General features: G+C 36.9%; 1 protein-coding gene across 3 annotated transcripts in view; it reads left to right on the plus strand.

Moving 5' to 3' along the window:
* Window positions 1-17241, plus strand: part of LINGO2 (leucine rich repeat and Ig domain containing 2) — a 1121960-nt gene extending 1104719 nt beyond the window's left edge. For all 3 annotated transcript variants that reach the window (XM_041760400.1, XM_041760402.1, XM_041760401.1), the window contains one exon: window positions 14630-17241. In XM_041760400.1, the coding sequence (XP_041616334.1) occupies window positions 14665-16485 (1821 nt within the window). In that variant the 5' untranslated portion in view covers window positions 14630-14664 and the 3' untranslated portion in view covers window positions 16486-17241. The remainder of the gene's footprint in view (window positions 1-14629) is intronic.
* The last annotated feature ends 1114 nt before the right edge of the window (window positions 17242-18355 follow it).

The following is an 18355-nucleotide window of genomic DNA, read 5'->3' on the forward strand; positions in this document are numbered from 1 at the left end:
ATACCATTATGTCTATGATTTCTTGATGATTGGTTGTGAATTCCAAGTCTTTGAGCATGAACTCAGCCCCTAATTATAACATGGTTGATATGAAAATAGCACAGCCCACTATACAAAAGTTTTCACATTGGACTTCAGAACAACAATTGAGAGTCAAAGCAACATATTTCCTCAAGGGTTAACAGAATGCCTAAGTATCACTCTTCTCAGAGCAAATACAGAGCACAAAAATCAGTGATGTTTTGTTGGGGATAAAATACAAACTCCTTACTGTTACAATCTTCTGGCTGTAAAGATAGCCTAGCTCTCAAAAGATAGGCGAATTTTCTTGATTCTAACCCCAGATCTTTGAACTGATCATTGACAATTTTTTTTCTAAAACTATATCAGTTAAGATCAAAGAAACATTGTTTTCCAGATTTTTGTTGAAAGTACTCAATTAGTTTTGAGATCAGCATCAACTAGAAAAAAATTGTTATAGCAAAACACTAGAACCCAAGGAAAACACCAGCATAATAACTATAAGGGGGGAAATCTACATGCTCCCAGGACAGTGATCATAGATCTGCCTTGGCCTGGGACAGTCTAGGTTTTTCACATGGTGCCCAGCATTATTCAGAAGAGTGCTCTCACCCCTTCACAGAAGTGTCCCGGTTTGGGTGGTATATTCTATGGTCAATCTGTAGGAAACCTAGGATTTATTTCCCACCTTGAGTTTTGCCATGCTGAGAACATGCAATATTAATACAACATTATAGGATGTTAGCAAAGCTAAAACCAATAAATTACATAATGAGTGTTACTTATTTAATCTATAAGAGATGTTGAGAGAGAGCAGTTCTTTGTTCCTCTGCTATGGCAGATTGTATATCTGCGTAGAGATGGGTAGAGGAGGTTCAGTGAGGCTATGGAGTCAGTGACAGACTTGGGCTAGAATCCTGGCCCTACCACTCACTACATGAATGGCCTTTATCTAGTTACTCAGACTTTCCTAAGTTCCAGTTGCATATTCAGCTAAGGAAATAATACCACTTATCACCAAGAGTTGTTTTTAACAGAGTAACTTGGGCTTTAGAGCCAGAAAGACCTTAGTTTAAATCCTACTTCTACTGCTTCTTTTTGTATAACTCTCTACAAGTAAATTCACCTAGAGACTCAGTTTCCCTATTTATATAAAATGGTAATGAAAACAGATCCTATCACAGAGGAGGTTGTTTTGAGGAATGAATAATATAATGCATATGAAAGTAAGCATGTCAGACTTTTTATCATTATTTTGAAATATAGAATAGGATAATACTTAATAAGGCCTATAAATAATTTGTGCCAGAAATGTAGTTAATGCTGCCTTTTTTTTCTGGCCACACATTATTAGGTAAATTATTAAATTAGATTTCTTATCCAAAAATCAAACTAAGATTTCACTTGATTCTAAATACTCAAGGTTTCAAATAGATACTCAAGGTCTCACATGTAAACTATACCCCCGCAATGCTTGAGCTAAAACCTCAAATGACATTGTTTTCCATAAAGCGAAGTTAGAATTGCTAAAATTCATTACCTTATGTAAGCTCTTTTATACACTGAGCTCTTTCATACTTTGTTTTTGACTGCAACTTTTTGCATGAAAATTTCAGTTTGCTAAGCCATTTATTAGTTTTCTTTCAAGACAATTTATCCAGATGAGGATAATTAGCATGTATATTGCATGAGGGTAAATATAATATTTAAGACAATGTGATTCCCTACAATTCTAGAAATGTTTATCAAAATACAAATAAACTGGCAAATACAAACTTCTCTGATATGTGTGACTACATACACAAAGTATATATATGTATGTAAACACATAATCTATACTATATATACTATATACCATGTATAGTGTATAATATTTATAGCATGTATGTGTGTATAATCTCCAAAGAGATACATAGGTATCAACTCAAATACACACATGTATTCATACACACACACACACACTACTTCTCATCCCTTTGTATATATTTTCAACTGAAAGAAAGCAACCAATAAATCAATTAAGTTGTAATTTCTCTGTTCTCTCATTAGAAATAACTCAAATGAAAGAAGAATATTTACTAATACTCTATCTGTAGCAATTGATGCCAAACAATAAGATGAAAAGAGATGCCCAGATCTGTAGTGGAAAGAGAGAGTCAGAGGAAGATGGGTGGGTAGAAGGTTGAGAGTGCCGCTGACAGAGGGCTGAGTGTGAGTCTCTATTCCAACATTTGTTAGATGTTTGACTCCCTTACTGCTCTTACAGCATCCTGACAAATTCAGTATCAAAACCGAGAAGGCTGTTTCATAAATCTTTCATCTATTTCCCAAAGTGTGAGATGCATTCCAATGTGGGGCTCTGATTTAAGGTGGCACAAAATGGTTAGTAACCCTGAATTAATAAGCATAAAGTTATTCCCTTTTAAGTTTAATGTCTATCCTCTGATTACAGTGAGGAGCCTCGGTGTGAACACCTAACTCCGCATTCCCAAATGGAGAGCAGGTCTCTGGTGCAGAGCTCTGGAAGATAAGAAATTTTAGCTAGAACATAACATTATTTTGTTTCCATCATAGAAATGTTTTAATGCCTTTCCATTTATTAATTTCAATTCTGATTCTCTATTTAAAATTGTACAGTAAATAGGACAAGTGACACTCTAAATCAACAAAAGTGATGACAGTGGTAACAGGAGTGACATTTGGAAATATTGTGCTAGTGCTCTCACCTAGCAGCAGAGGCATGCCGCTTCCACTGCTCTAGGTACTGGGCTGGACAAAAGAGCACTGTCCTCCCCCTTTCTTCCTTCAGGAGACTCTTAGGCAATACAATTTATATTCACACATAAAAAGAGCTACTGCACAGATCAGGCTGAGGCTTATATGTACTTCCTTTTCTAGCATCCATAACTTGGAGTCCTTTCTCACTAACTTACTCCATAGATGCAGTTTGGAGATACCACGGTCAAGAACTGCTATTCCGAGAAGGCACTTAGGTACAACTCCAAGAACATAGATTCTACTAAAGTAGATAAAACAGGCACATAAAAAATACATAAATTTAAATAAATTTTTTAAAAATAAATAAATAAATAAATATTTAAAAAACAGGCACATACTTAATACACAGTGGGAAAGCCTAAGGTGGAGACAAAGCACTAGCATATTCATGGTGAAAATAGAAACATTAACCAAAAAGGGGACTTACATTCTGCCCTAACTTTAGAAGGTGGCCATTTAAATAACTGAAGAACGGCATAGCAGGCCATGTCTACCAGCATAGAAGTTTACTGTTATTGAATTTCAGAGGTTTTACATCATGCTTTTTAATTTAATTTTATTTATTTATTCATGAGAGACACATAGAGATAGAGAGGCAGAGACACAGGCAGAGGGAGAAGCAGGCTCCCTGCAGGGAGCCCAACGTGGGACTTGATCCAGGGTCTCCAGGATCATGTCCCTGGGCTGAAGGCGACGCTAAACCGCTGAGCCACCCAGGCGTCCCTTTACATCATGCTTTTATGTTCTGTTTGTTTTTTCCAGAGTAGTGTAATATAATGTACATGGAAAATATCTGTTGAACAAGAAACAAACAGAATTGATGGATTGTGCTACAAGTAAAGGATATTCTAACACTTAACACTTTTTCAATGCTTAAGGGTATTTTTCCCTTCATTATAGTCATAATACAGATAAAAATTCATATCCCACTTTTTTTACTTTACGTTTTCTATATAAAAAGCTTTCAAATAAAATATCTCCCATAACAATAGTTTTAATGCTTGTAATAAATGGTCAATTTAAGAAGATGAATCACAGATAAGCAAATTATTTCTCCGTGATGGGACATGGTTTTATGCGATATTTCAATTTATTTTTAAATAATGTAATAAAATGTGTCTTTTTTTTAATTTTTTATTTATGATAGTCACAGAGAGAGAGAGAGGCAGAGACATAGGCAGAGGGAGAAGCAGGCTCCATGCACCGGGAGCCCGACGCGGGACTCGATCCCGGGTCTCCAGGATCGTGCCCTGGGCCAAAGGCAGGCGCCAAACTGCTGCGCCACCCAGGGATCCCACAACATATCTTTGATGTTTAAAGTTATAATTTGATTCCAACTTGGGAGAATGATGTTACTATCATTAATTTGTTTACTGGACAGAATTTCCCTACTACACTACCAACTGTTTGAAAACAAGAATTGCATTTACTCCTATGTCCCCAACTCTGCCTTGCATAAAGAAGGTACCTAGTATGTGTTTATTGAGTTGAATTAAATATACTTTTTTCTTTGATAGTTTCCCACTCTTTCGTGGAGGGATTTTAAGCAATTACTTGGCAGTCATCCGTTGCTAAAATAAGAAAGTCTACAAATACCTACTTAGAAGCTAAAATCTGTTATGAATGTCTTGGGATATAAAAATTACATGTTCTTGCTTAGTCTGTATACTGTACAGCTTTTTTTAAGCTGCATTTTGTCTTCATTTTCTCATCTAGAAAGTAGCTAGAAACATGATAAAATTCCTGTCACCTAGGAACCTAATAATTACTTAGTATGAATTAAGAGGTAAGTGGAAATTTTAGATGCAATTCTCTGACAAAAATGGAGACATCAATACATGCCACAGTTGAACCTTAGTGTGTCAGGACATGATTATGTTTGTTTTGCTAATATGTAAAAAAAAAAATCAGCTGGATGCAAAATTGCATCAATTATTTTAGATAGATGATAAAGTATAACGAAGTAATTTTCCAAACGCCTAAATCTTTTCCAGAATAACTTATAAATAAGCAAATAATAGAAACTTTAATATAGCCTTACATACTAGATTGATACCTAATATCAGTTTATATTTGTTTTCAGGAGAGAATGGTTGCTTGCTTACAAAACCCATTTGCCAGCCTCCTGTGCAGTTAGACATACCCTCATGTCCGAGTTCTGGCTAATGAAATGTTATCAGAAATTAGACATACCCTCATGACCAAGTTCTGGCTAATGAAATGTTAGCAGAAATATGAGTGTTATTGTCAGGTCTGGCTCTCTCACCTATAGTCCTTTTCCTTTCTCCTTATGGAATGAAAAGGACTTCAAAGAGCGAGAAAAGTGGGGAGACATAAAACATACAGGCACAAGTCCCTAAGTGTTTTAATGGAGCAGAACTAATAAACTACTGGTTTAAGTCCCTGAGATTGCTAGGTTTATCAGTTACAAAAGCCAACAGAAATTTCTATTTGTTCATATCCAGAATGTTCCAGATGGGATTTAAGACAGCTATCTTGTCTGAACAGCTTTAAATAAGAAAGAAAATGTCTAGGTGCCTTCAGCACCAACTAATTAAAACCAGGTAATCTCCAGTCAGACTCCCCTTCATTCATGAAGACCCACACTTCTAAAGAGTCCAGGTTTTCATAGAGCACTAGATAGAATTCGAGAATCTGAACTACCAAACACAATTCTCTGCCATTTGATTTTCTTTTCCCAAGTAAAATTTAATAATCTTAGGAAGTAGTGAGAGAAGTAGTGGCCCTCTGTGGTCATACATTTCATTGAGAATGGCCTGAGTGGATCTTGAGGACTGCAGTCACTGCAGATAGGCAGGTGACCTTCTTTTTGTTTTTAACTCCCAAGTGAGGCACGCATCTCATAGCTTTTTCTAAACAGTACCTTGAGACAGACTTAAGTGACTTATTAGCAGGATTGTTTGGCCTGGATTATGGTTACCTGAGTTTTCTCATTTGTGATAACGAGATAGTTAACAGACTTTAATACCTATCTAACAGGCTAATCCAGTGCCTCCTGACAGCCTAACCCTTGAGGTGATTGTGTCCATTAGGGAAAGATTTTTTAGTGCTCCCTTCAGCTGAGAAATTTTGTATGTCTAAGTATATGCAATATTTCCCTTTCTCCAAATAAATAACAGTAATAATAGCCACCATATATGGAACTCTGACTTTATATGCATTATGATATTCTCACAATGACTCTGTAGGATACTTACTTTAATTCCCATTTTAAAGGTAAGAAAAGTGAGAATAAGAATTAAGACTTAAACACATTTTTATTTTACATATCTGTCCTCTTAGCCATTCCCTTATACCGCCTTACAGATCTGAAGTATTGCATATCACATTTTCGAGGCCCTCAGCATTGTAAGCCAACTTTAATAATATTAATTTCAAAGAGAGATCTCAAAGCTAGACAAAAAGCACTTTCATCTTTAAAAGGTTTAAGTAGAATGTGCATATTCTGTATGTCCAAGTATGTAGGCCAAAAGACTCAGAACTGTGGGAGAAGAGCAAATAATTTGCATTTCAAAGAGATGAAAATAATCACAAGAACAGAGGGCTCTCCAATTTGAGAAAAGATTAAACAGAAACTATTAATTAATGACTTAGGACAAGCTCTGTTAATTGTTTACTAGTCACTTGAATACAAAATGAACTCATGTTTTGAAATAGATACAGTCCAGTGGAAAGCAGATTCAGAACCATGAAAAAAGATACCAAAGCATAGCCCTGGGGAAAGATGGGGAAATTTTAAAAGGAAGCATTACTTTTTAGTTGTTTAAATAGTTACTATCTGAGATGAGTTGTATTTAGTGAGAAAAGATAGAAGGAGCACAAGATAAGAGTTAAGAGCTCTGTCCATGAAGTTAAAAAAATTCTGCATAGAAATAGCAGCTCTATTATTGACTAGGGCTATCTGACCTTCAGCAAATGACTCAAGGAGCAAGAAGGGTGCTTCCCCTGAAATGGAAACAAAAGTGCTTCAACAGAATGTTTTACTGGTCTTCCACCTGTAGTTAATGGTACATCATGATTTCCAACTTCTTCCTGGGAAATCTAGAGAATATAGATTAAGAGATACATATAAATATAGAGAATATAGAGAATAAATATTAGGCTTAGACAGCCTAATATAGAGAATAAATATTAGGCTTAGACAGCCTCTTTCATGGCAGAGTAGAGGAAGCTGCTGCTGCTGCTTGGGATTATTCTGCATTGACAGGGTTTTTCTGGGCAAGTGAGTTTTCCTATGCAAAATGAGGGCAACATACATAAGCATGCCAGTATAGGGCTTGTCTGAAGTCCCTTCAAGAATGCCAGCTGGGGGGATCCCTGGGTGGCGCAGCGGTTTGGCGCCTGCCTTTGGCTCAGGGCGCGATCCTGGAGACCCGGGATCGACTCCCACATCGGGCTCCCGGTGCATGGAGCCTGCTTCTCCCTCTGCCTGTGTCTCTGCCTCTCTCTCTGTCTCTGTGACTATCATAAATAAATAAAAAATTAAAAAAAAAAAAAAAAAAAAAAAAAAAGAATGCCAGCTGGGAAGGTAATGGGACTTTAGCAAAAACTAGCTTGAGGTGATTATCCCTAGGGATGGTGGCAAGACTAACTCATCAGCCCAGAATAGAGATTCATTCATCCAGATCAAGGGAACTACATCTGAGATATCCTTTGATCATGTGAGTCCCAAAGAGCTCCAGAATTTGCCCCATAAAAGGAACCAGTTTAAAAATCTGCCAGTCCCAGAGGACAATAGGTTATCTTTAAAAGCCCCATTAAATAAGTTTCCTGATCTCCTTAACTCTCTTAAATCAATTATAAAGGGACAATAGAGAGAGAGAGAAAAAAAAAAAAACTAAGATCCTATCTGACTACATCTGAATCCTGCCTGTTCAATTTAATAGTTGAATAACCATTTTATATTAATTTCATTGCATTAAATCATATTAATGGCTAATTTTCATACAGATAGATACTTGCAATTATCATTTGGTTTGAATCCTAGATAGATAATGTGAGATTCTAACAGTCTCTATCCAAGCAAATGGAGATCAAAATACTATCTTCAGCTATTTACAGAATTGGTAATCTGCTTAAAATTGAGAGGTATCTACAATGGTGGGTAACTGTTCACTTACCAGCATGAGACACGGAGTGATTTAATCATTACATTTGTGATTTTTGTTTAAAAAATAGTGTCTTGTAACATAAAACCCCATGGATGCCCTTCAAATCTGGCTTTCATGTTACCTTTTTTCATTTCCTCCTTGAATACTCTTCAGATTGAGCCTCAATATTAAAAAGCTTCCATTTCCACCCTACCAAAATTGAGTCAATAGAAAAAGGTAAAAATACAATGCTTTGGATTTTGTAGAAGGACAAATTTTATTCTGTAGAAAGTTCAAATCCAATTTTTCCTGCCAGGTTAGGTACCTTGGGGTTCAATCTCAAGTTCACTTGGGGTCCTTCAAAGAACTTAGGTAACCCTGGTGAATTTCAAGATTTACACTAAAATTGATTTCTTAGTTCTCAAATGTTTTAAACAACTTTCACAACTCTTCGGGATCTGATTTTACCACAGACCAGTATTCCTGAATTTATAGTTTAGACACCTTGAAGTTATCACCTTAGCTGTATTTTGGACACTTTTATTCATTACATCTTTTCTTTTTCTTCCCCACCTCCCTCATCATCTACCTCTCCCCACTGAGAAATAGATTTACTGAGAAAAAAAATCCTATCCTAAAAAATTAACTAGTTTGAAGGTTTAGAGATTTCTGTGCTTTCCATTTATTGTATTGTTCCCTTTTCAGTTGCCAGAGAACTAAATTAATCATAGAATTCCCAGTATAAGCAATTTATCATTACCTTATCATCTATCAACACAACTATTTCTCTCTTAAACTTTTTTTTTTTAAAAAAACACACACACAACTATCATCCCTTTCTTTTATTGTTTTTTTTAAATGAAGGCTGCTTAAAGCTTTCCATTTCTTCTTATCACTGTGTCATCTGTTTGAGGACATTTCTCTCCAATATTCTCCTGATCTGTACTCAGAGGAAATCCATGTCTTTCTCTACCATGCTTTCTCAACAAACCAAACCATTATCCCATTAAAGAAATTGATAATGACCACTATTATTTATGTAGTAGGCAGCTTACATGTACCATCCTTAATCCTCCCATTTATTCTGCTTTACTGTCAGTCACAAATTAACAGAGGAGTTAAGAATCACAGCCATCATCAGCCTACCTATGTCCCACAGCTAACGAAAGTCCAACCTAGACTTGGAGCCAGGTATTTCTGGGTCCAAATTTTTGCTATTTCTGTTCTTCCTTCTTTAAGTCTACTTCCTGATGTTTTTGTTTTCTTACATTAATAGGACAAGCAGTAAAATAAATACCCAGCACACAAAAAGGATAAGTATGAAAATATCCAACTTCATATACTAGGTTTAGAAAGGTATAATCATTGTACCTGAGAGCCCCTTTGATCAGAATTAATAGAAAGGCCCTAGTCAGCTCCCTACAGATTTTAGTTCCTGCTTTATTCTTAATGAAACAAAGTTCATCTTGTCAAACCTTGGTCACAGTCAGACATGACAAGAAAGCTTTGATTGTAAGGCTTCTGCCGACAGTGAAAGCTAAATGGAGTCAGCAGTTGGCCCTTCTAGACTAAAAATGAAAAATATTTGTGATGAGAACAATAAAGCACAACCTTCCTACACAGTTTTCAAGGTGCATAAAAGAACTATGATGAGATATGGCCCCAAAGTATCTACTTCTGCCTCATAGAAAGGCAGTAGCAGAACAGGAAAGGTAGTCTAGGTCTGAAGGGAGCTTGTCTGCTGCCTGCTTGTTAAGTACTTATCCATCCTTCTTTGTGATGGTCATTTACTTTGAAACAAACAAACAAAAAACACAATTTTTAAGGAAAAATTTGCAGATACTATCCCTCTTAGTCGCACTCCTTTCTGGTTAAATTGCATCTATGACTGAATTAGATACTGTCATTCCATATGTTAGACACACTCAGCCAGATTAAGGGATCCAAGCAATAAAATAAACTTTCCCTAAAGCATTACTGAAATAAATCAGAAGGAGGATGCCAGTTACCTCCTTATCTAGCTGGTGATATGCAGATTGGACAAACTCTGCCAGAGAAGATTAAACTCTCCAGTAGAATTTCTAAAAAAAATAACACACTCTTTACCATCAATTCAAAATAAACTAAGGGGTACAGAGTGTGTAATCCAACTATTATCCTGAACATGAAGAGTTCTATAAGTGGAACAGAAAGTATATTTTCCCTCCTCTACCAAAGGAATACTTTAAAAGTACTTGAAAAATATTATTGTTAAGGAGTAAAATACATCATTAAGTTGCCCAGAGAACCCACCTGTGTTGTTCCACTGATGGACATTTGAGGAAACCTGGAGTTCCTCATCCTGTACCTGCCCTTAAGCTTGTCATCTCAGTGAATGACACCCAGCCTTATCCAGCTGACAAAACACTAGAAATCATCTTGGCATCTTCCTCTCCTACATCCCTTACTACCCCTGTATAACTAAAGCATTTCTTTTCTGCTTCAAAACACACCTTCAATCTGTCCATTTACCCAACCCTATTTTTATGACCCTAATGGAGACCACTTTTATTCTGGCTGGAATTAATACAACAGCTGCAAGAGTTTCAACTTTTTCCCTCCTGCAAATCTATTTTTCATGCTGCAATGAGATTAATCTTCTCAAAATATAAATCTGATCATATCACTCTTTTGCATAAAACACTTTCATGGCTTGCTGTTGCCCTCAGGATATAGTGAAAACAGCTTATTACAGTTTACAAGCCCCTTGTAAATCATTTCTCTAATTACTTCTTCAACCTCTCTTCCATTTCTCTCCTGTATTTGCTCCATCCAGTCTGGACAACTTTAATTCTCTAATCACAGAGGGTTCCCATTGCTTCCATGCCTTTGTACTCCTGTTTTCTTTGCCAATAACTCGCTACATCTCTCTCCCTGAAGGATGATGGTGGGGGCTAGGGGCTAAAAATGGAAATACACTGTTGCCAGGCTACTATGTATTTTACCTGAAGCAATTGATGACACCTAGAAGTAGATTGTGATACATTAAAGATGTATACTATAATCCTTAGAGCAACAAATACCAATAATGTACATAAACATATAGAGAGAGGCAAAAGAATTGAAATGCAATACTAAAGACAGATTAACTAGAAAAAGACAAGGAACAAAAAATTCAAAGACTGATAAATAGACAACAAAGAGCAAAATAACACCCCAGAATGCAATCATTTTAGTTAACTACATTTGGTATAAGTGGACAAAGCAATCTAACAAATAGCAGAGGTTGCAGAGATTGTGAGACTGACTGAAAAGCAAAAACTAGCCACATGCGGGATATAAAATAAACTCTTTAATTCTCAACATATTTGTGTCTCTGTAGTTACAGGATGGAAAAAGATATACCATGAGAACATTAAGCTCAAGAGGGCTAGAGTGGCCACAGTAATCATTCAAAATTAGTTGAAGACAAGGAGTATTACTAGAGACAAAGATGGACTCTTTCTAGTGATAAAAGATCTGTAAAACAATCTCAGTAGATTTCAAAGGATCGAAATGTTGCAGAGTAGTTCTCTGACCATAACAGAATTAAATAATAAAATACAGTAAGTCTCTAGGAAAGATCTAACTACATACTTGGAATAAGCTAACTCAATCCTAAAAAATAAAAAATAAAAAAATAAAAAAAAAAGCTAACTCAATCCTAAACCATCCATCAAAGAAAAAGAAGTATAAAGTAAATTATAAAAATGTATTGACTAATTATACATATATATATGTGCATGTATACACACACACACACGTGTATATATATTAGAACTTCTGAAATGCAACTGAGCAATGCATGGATTTATAGTTTTAAAAGCTTGTATTAGAAATGAAGGTCCAAAAATCAATGATCTAGGGCTCCACCTTAGGAAGATAAGAAAACTAAAGAAACTGAATCCCAATGAACCTGTAGCAAACATCTATGCACATTAGTTCAATTATTTCCTTTTATTTTTGGAAAAAAAATAGCTCATCAGATCCACCCTCTTCTGGAGGCAGTGGATATGTTTATGGCACAGACTGTGGTGATAGATTTACAGATGTCTACTTATCTCCTAACTCATCAAGTTGTATACATTAAATATATACAGTTTTGTGTATGTTAATCATCCCTCGATAAAGTAGCTTTTAAAAATTCAAAGTTGGGGGGAAAATGGTTCAAAGGGATACATACATGGTTGAACTAAGATATATTTAAGTTTAATTTATCAAGTAATCTCCTTACGTTGTCCCGGAACCTCCTGAAGGTTGTATCAATTTCTATTTCTTCCATCAGTTCCTTCTACTCTTGTTAATTCTGGGTAAAAATAAGGATTAAACTTTGTTCATCCCGAAGGTAAAAATAATATGCTCCTGTTGTTTAATTTGCATTTCTTTGCTTTCTAGTGAGATTGGTCATCTTTTCATATATTAACTGTTTTTAGTGTTTATTACATTCATTGCCTATTTTCTATTGACATTTACTTCTCTTCCTTGTTAATTAATAAGAGCTGCTGATTTAGTGCCATCTTTAATTCCTTGTCTATTATGAGTCTAAAATATATTCTCCAATTTTCAATTGTCTTTGGGTGTTGAATATGTATGTTGTTTATTTGCTTGTTATGCTATTATTTTTTAAATGCATATAATCAAATAGATCATTTTCTTTCATGGTTTCTGGCTTTATTCATAGAAAATGCTTTTCAACTCTATTACAAAATTATTGAATTTTCTTCTAATAGATTATTTGTTCATGCATTCTAGCTCTTAATTCATCTGGAATTTATTTTATTGGACTGAGTGAAGTTGTGTATCTGTTCCCACTAAATATCTAGCCAATCATTTATATCTTTCTCACTGAATAAATGCCACCTTTCACCTACACTAACTTTTCAAATATATTTATACGTGAATTCCTTACTTTGTTTCACTGACTGTATTTTCATGTACCATGTAATTTTGCAACTTATGTTTAAATATCTTGTAGGGTAAGTCTGTTGCCATTACTATTGTTTAATATTTCTGATTACTCTCGTATTTATCTTCTTTCAAATGAACTTTAGAATTTCTCACTGTATACACAGATCAAAGAGATAATATTTTTGAATTTGAAAAACAATGTCAGTAATATCGAAGCTATTAAAATACATAGTATAGGTTTCTTTTTGGTAAGTTTTGTTTTCTTAGGACTGAGTACTTGCTATATTCTGTGTATTTCTCATTAAATTTATTCTAAGGAATTTAATTTTTTCAGAAATGCCATGACTAATCATTTGTGATGATATTTTCTAGATGTTTTTATTTTGTACCACGTTAATTATTCCTCTATTCTAATAACTTTTCAGGTAATTTCCTTAGATGTTAGTTTAATCTACAAACAATGCTAGTTTTACCACATCTTTTCCATAATACCAACTCCTATGTTCCTGTATAATGGATTTTGCTAGCACTGTCTGAATCTTTGCCTTGTTCTTACACATTTGGGGGCATTTCTCTAGTGATTCACCATTAGGTTTGATCCTAGTTGTTGTTGTTGTTTTTTAATGGATATATTTATTTAGATGAAGACATGGCTTTACATGTGGACACAGACATATATGTAAACACTGAATAGAGAATTGCACTTTCAAATGCTCTTTTAGGAGTGAATACTGAAGTTGACCAAATACCTTTTTATCTAAAAATACTGTTTTACACTACTGAGACTTGTATAAAATATGACATTTGTGGATGAATTGTACCCCTCAGGATCTCATGTCAAGAAGCAAAGCTCAACAACACACCTCATACTATTTAGTTGAACAATTTAGTAAGTTCAGTGTCTGCTTAGTTATCTACAGTTAAAGCATACTCCTTTCCAATACCATTTGATACCTATTTAAGTTCAATTGAACATGTTCATTGGGTTCGAATTTAAATATGAAAGGATAGTTCATTTTTGTTTAAAAACATTTTTTCTTAAAATTACAACTCTTCCCATTCTTACAGCATCTTCATCATCATATCCACTATGATGCCTTGATTCTGTTTCTTCCCTATAACAAACACAATGGATACAAAGAGATTTAAGGATCTTTTTGCTTACCTCAGAAACGAAAATCCCTTCATAAGTTAAGATGTACTGAATTCTGAAGGATGTATACCTTCTAACTGAAAGCTTTTAATAGAAAGTTTATATATGAAAGAAATAAAGCCTCAACCTCTTATATTGAATGTAACTTGGTTTGTACTTTGAACCTAAGAGTCTGACAGCGAATGAAGCTTCTATTAGCTTCATTCTGAACAGAGGATGATATCCCAACATCAGAGACACAGACACAGACACTCATTCAAACTGAATAGGTTTCCTCTTAGCCATTGACCTCTGTTGCTTGAGTCTGAGTTCAACATAGAGCCTTTCATAAAATGTATGCCTGGTGCCTCATACTCTGTGCCAGACACTGCATTAATCTCCTTATAATTGTTAAATGCTGACATTGTCATAATTCTAGGATGCTGTTACTACTGTCATCCTCATTTTACAGCCAAGAAAACCAAAGTACAAGGAGGCGCAACCACTTACCCCATGTTGCTAAGAAGGGCAGCTCTTGGGTTTAATCCCAGATCAGCGTGATTCTTGGTCCAGGGTCCTTTCTATTGTACTTGCTTCCTTAATTATGTTTATTTACCTATCCATGTCCTCACCCATCTTCTCTTCCTGTCTTCTTCTGCAGGCCCGTGACCAAGGTATAGACGAAGAGGTGGAGTCATGCTTCACACGGCCATATCATGTTGGCAGCCATTCCTGGGTCTGGCTGTGGTGTTAATCTTCATGGGATCCACCATTGGCTGCCCTGCTCGTTGTGAGTGCTCTGCCCAGAACAAATCTGTTAGCTGCCACAGAAGGCGGCTGATCGCCATCCCAGAGGGCATTCCCATTGAGACCAAAATCTTGGACCTCAGCAAGAACAGGCTGAAAAGTGTCAACCCTGAGGAATTCATATCCTATCCTCTGCTGGAGGAGATAGATTTGAGTGACAACATCATTGCCAATGTGGAGCCAGGGGCTTTTAACAATCTCTTTAACCTTCGTTCTCTCCGCCTGAAAGGCAATCGCCTGAAACTGGTCCCTTTGGGAGTATTCACTGGACTATCCAACCTCACCAAGCTTGACATTAGTGAAAATAAGATTGTCATTTTACTCGACTACATGTTCCAGGACCTGCATAACCTGAAGTCTCTAGAGGTGGGGGACAATGATTTGGTTTATATATCACACAGAGCCTTCAGTGGGCTGCTGAGCTTGGAGCAGCTCACCCTGGAGAAATGCAACCTAACAGCAGTACCAACAGAAGCCCTTTCCCACCTCCGCAGCCTCATTAGCCTGCATCTGAAGCATCTCAATATCAACAATATGCCCGTGTATGCCTTTAAAAGACTGTTCCACCTGAAACATCTAGAGATTGACTATTGGCCTTTACTGGATATGATGCCTGCCAATAGCCTCTATGGTCTCAACCTCACATCCCTTTCTATCACCAATACCAACCTGTCCACAGTCCCCTTCCTTGCCTTTAAACACCTGGTGTATCTGACCCACCTTAACCTCTCCTACAACCCCATCAGCACTATCGAAGCTGGCATGTTCTCTGACCTGATCCGCCTTCAGGAGCTGCACATAGTGGGCGCCCAGCTCCGTACCATTGAGCCTCACTCCTTCCAAGGGCTCCGCTTCCTTCGTGTGCTCAATGTGTCTCAGAACCTACTGGAAACTTTGGAAGAGAATGTCTTCTCCTCCCCTAGGGCTTTGGAGGTCCTGAGCATCAATAACAACCCACTGGCCTGTGACTGCCGTCTCCTCTGGATCCTGCAGCGGCATCCCACACTGCAGTTTGGGGGCCAGCAGCCCATGTGTGCCGGCCCTGACACCATCCGTGAGAGATCATTCAAGGATTTCCACAGCACTGCCCTCTCTTTTTACTTCACCTGCAAAAAACCCAAAATCCGTGACAAGAAGCTGCAGCATCTGCTAGTGGATGAAGGGCAGACGGTCCAGCTCGAATGCAGTGCTGATGGAGACCCTCAGCCTGTGATTTCCTGGGTGACACCTCGGAGGCGTTTTATCACCACCAAGTCCAACGGAAGAGCCACTGTGTTGGGCGATGGCACCTTGGAAATCCGCTTTGCCCAGGATCAAGACAGCGGGATGTATGTCTGCATCGCCAGCAATGCTGCAGGGAATGACACCTTCACGGCCTCTCTAACGGTGAAAGGATTCACCTCAGACCGCTTCCTTTATGCCAACAGGACCCCTATGTACATGACGGACTCCAATGACACCATGTCCAATGGCACCAATGCCAATACCTTTTCCCTGGACCTTAAAACAATACTGGTGTCTACGGCCATGGGCTGTTTCACATTCCTGGGAGTGGTTTTATTTTGTTTCCTCCTCCTTTTTGTGTGGAGCCGAGGCAAAGGCAAGCACAAAAACAGCATTGACCTCGAGTACGTGCCCCGAAAAAACAATGGTGCTGTTGTGGAAGGGGAGGTGGCTGGACCCAGGAGGTTCAACATGAAAATGATCTGAGGGTCTACTACTCACACACTTGTTTCTGTGTCGTCGTTGGTAACCAGTGAGACAGCTGGCACAGTAAAGTACTAGGGTAAAAGGTGGCCTCGTGCAGCTGACCCTGTGTCAAAGCAGGGTCCATGGAAGCAGGAGGACTTCTCATGGAGACTCTCCACCTAGAGGCAGGCAGACATATGTCAGAGCCCTTCACAGTGGGATACTAATTGTTTGCATTGCAAATATTGGCATTCTGGGGATCTCAGTAATGAACCTGAACCTTTGGCTCATGCTCATGGACAGTTACTCAACATTTTCTACCACTGCAAAAACAAAAGAAAAAAAAGGAACAACCTACAATGTAGGATTTACATATTAAAAAGACGCATTTGTCTAAAACATACTCTACAGAAAAATTTGTATCTATGATTCTCATTTGTTAAAGCCTTGCATCATACCATATTGTTGATTCAGCACCACAAAGAAATCAATATATTCTTTACTCTTTTTTTGAAACATATATGCTGTATATGTTTTAAAGCAATATGAATGAGAGGTTGTGCTTTTAGTTACTCACCATTATAGATCCAAGTGTGATTTCACTTTCCTTTACATAGAGATGACCCTGAGACTAGATCCCTGGAGCTATGGGCGGAGATATGCAGAATGATGCATTTGTCTGATGTAGGATGCCAAGAAATAGGGCCCAAGGAAAAACTGCTCAACTCTGTTAACTTCTGTTACTATAAATAAAGGCATGTGCCTAGTTTTGATACAGAATGGAATATTTTTTATACTTGTGATATCACACTGGACCAGTTTACTGTAACAAAGCCCTCGGTTTCTCTGGAAGATTATATGCCACTAGTTGTACCTGTAAAATGCAAGGTAGGTGTTAATGATGAAGATGGTCCATTTAAACACAACTTGGTTTTACTTTCATCAGTTGCTACTAATGGGTTAATAGGAAGAGCACGTAGTTGTTGTACATACTTACAGGGTAATATTTACCTTGTAGTGGAGATCAAGAATTGGAATGTATAAAATCCCTGTGGATAAAAAGGAGTCCTTCTCAGATGCTGACACAAACCAAGGTGATACAGACACAACGTGATATTAACACAACCAAGGATCTGTTACAATGATAGTTGCCTGAAGGCTGGATTATGGCCAAAGGAAATATCCAACTACCACTCTGATGTTTTCTATTCAAATATTTACTGTATGTACAGTATTACCTTGAATAGGTAACTTCAGAGTTTTTTCCTTAAAAATTATCTTAAAATAATTTTTTTTTTAGCTTAAAAATTATCTTGTGTACACAGGAGTCTGTCTCATTTTTAAAGAGGTGAGGAGAACAAGGTGAATTAAAAAGCACTTAAGTTTTTTCTCTACTCAGTAGAGGAAAAAACTAATTTCAAGAGCCCTACAAATAGGTTAAATTGTGCAGATACTTTTACCTCTCTGACCCAAGGATCTGTCCAATTCAATTTGTATTAACGATTGTTACTCAAAGTTAAAGCATTATAGAGCTTTGTTTTGTTTTGTTAATGGCATCCGGCCACTATCACCAGTGACGTGGTTCAAATAAGACATAATTCCATTTGGATAAATGTTCGGTGAAGCTTTCAAGGCATATATTCATATGATCTGAAAAAGCACTGAATACAGAATGTATTCAAGAAATGTGATCTATTTAATCAGCAAAGGACAAATAGGAAATGTCTATACTTCGTACGTTTTGAGAGGTACCTGAAAAGGAGTCCTCTTTTAGATAGTGAATGGGAAGTGTCTGAGGTTTGTTTCTTGACAGATCTGCCTGGGGGTTTGACTTTCAAAAAGATGGCTTTTTTTTTTAAGCATTTGAAATTTTGAGGAGCTTCGATAAAAT

Source organism: Vulpes lagopus, chromosome 7, assembly GCF_018345385.1.
Source record: "Vulpes lagopus strain Blue_001 chromosome 7, ASM1834538v1, whole genome shotgun sequence".
NCBI classification, from domain to species: Eukaryota; Metazoa; Chordata; class Mammalia; order Carnivora; family Canidae; genus Vulpes; species Vulpes lagopus.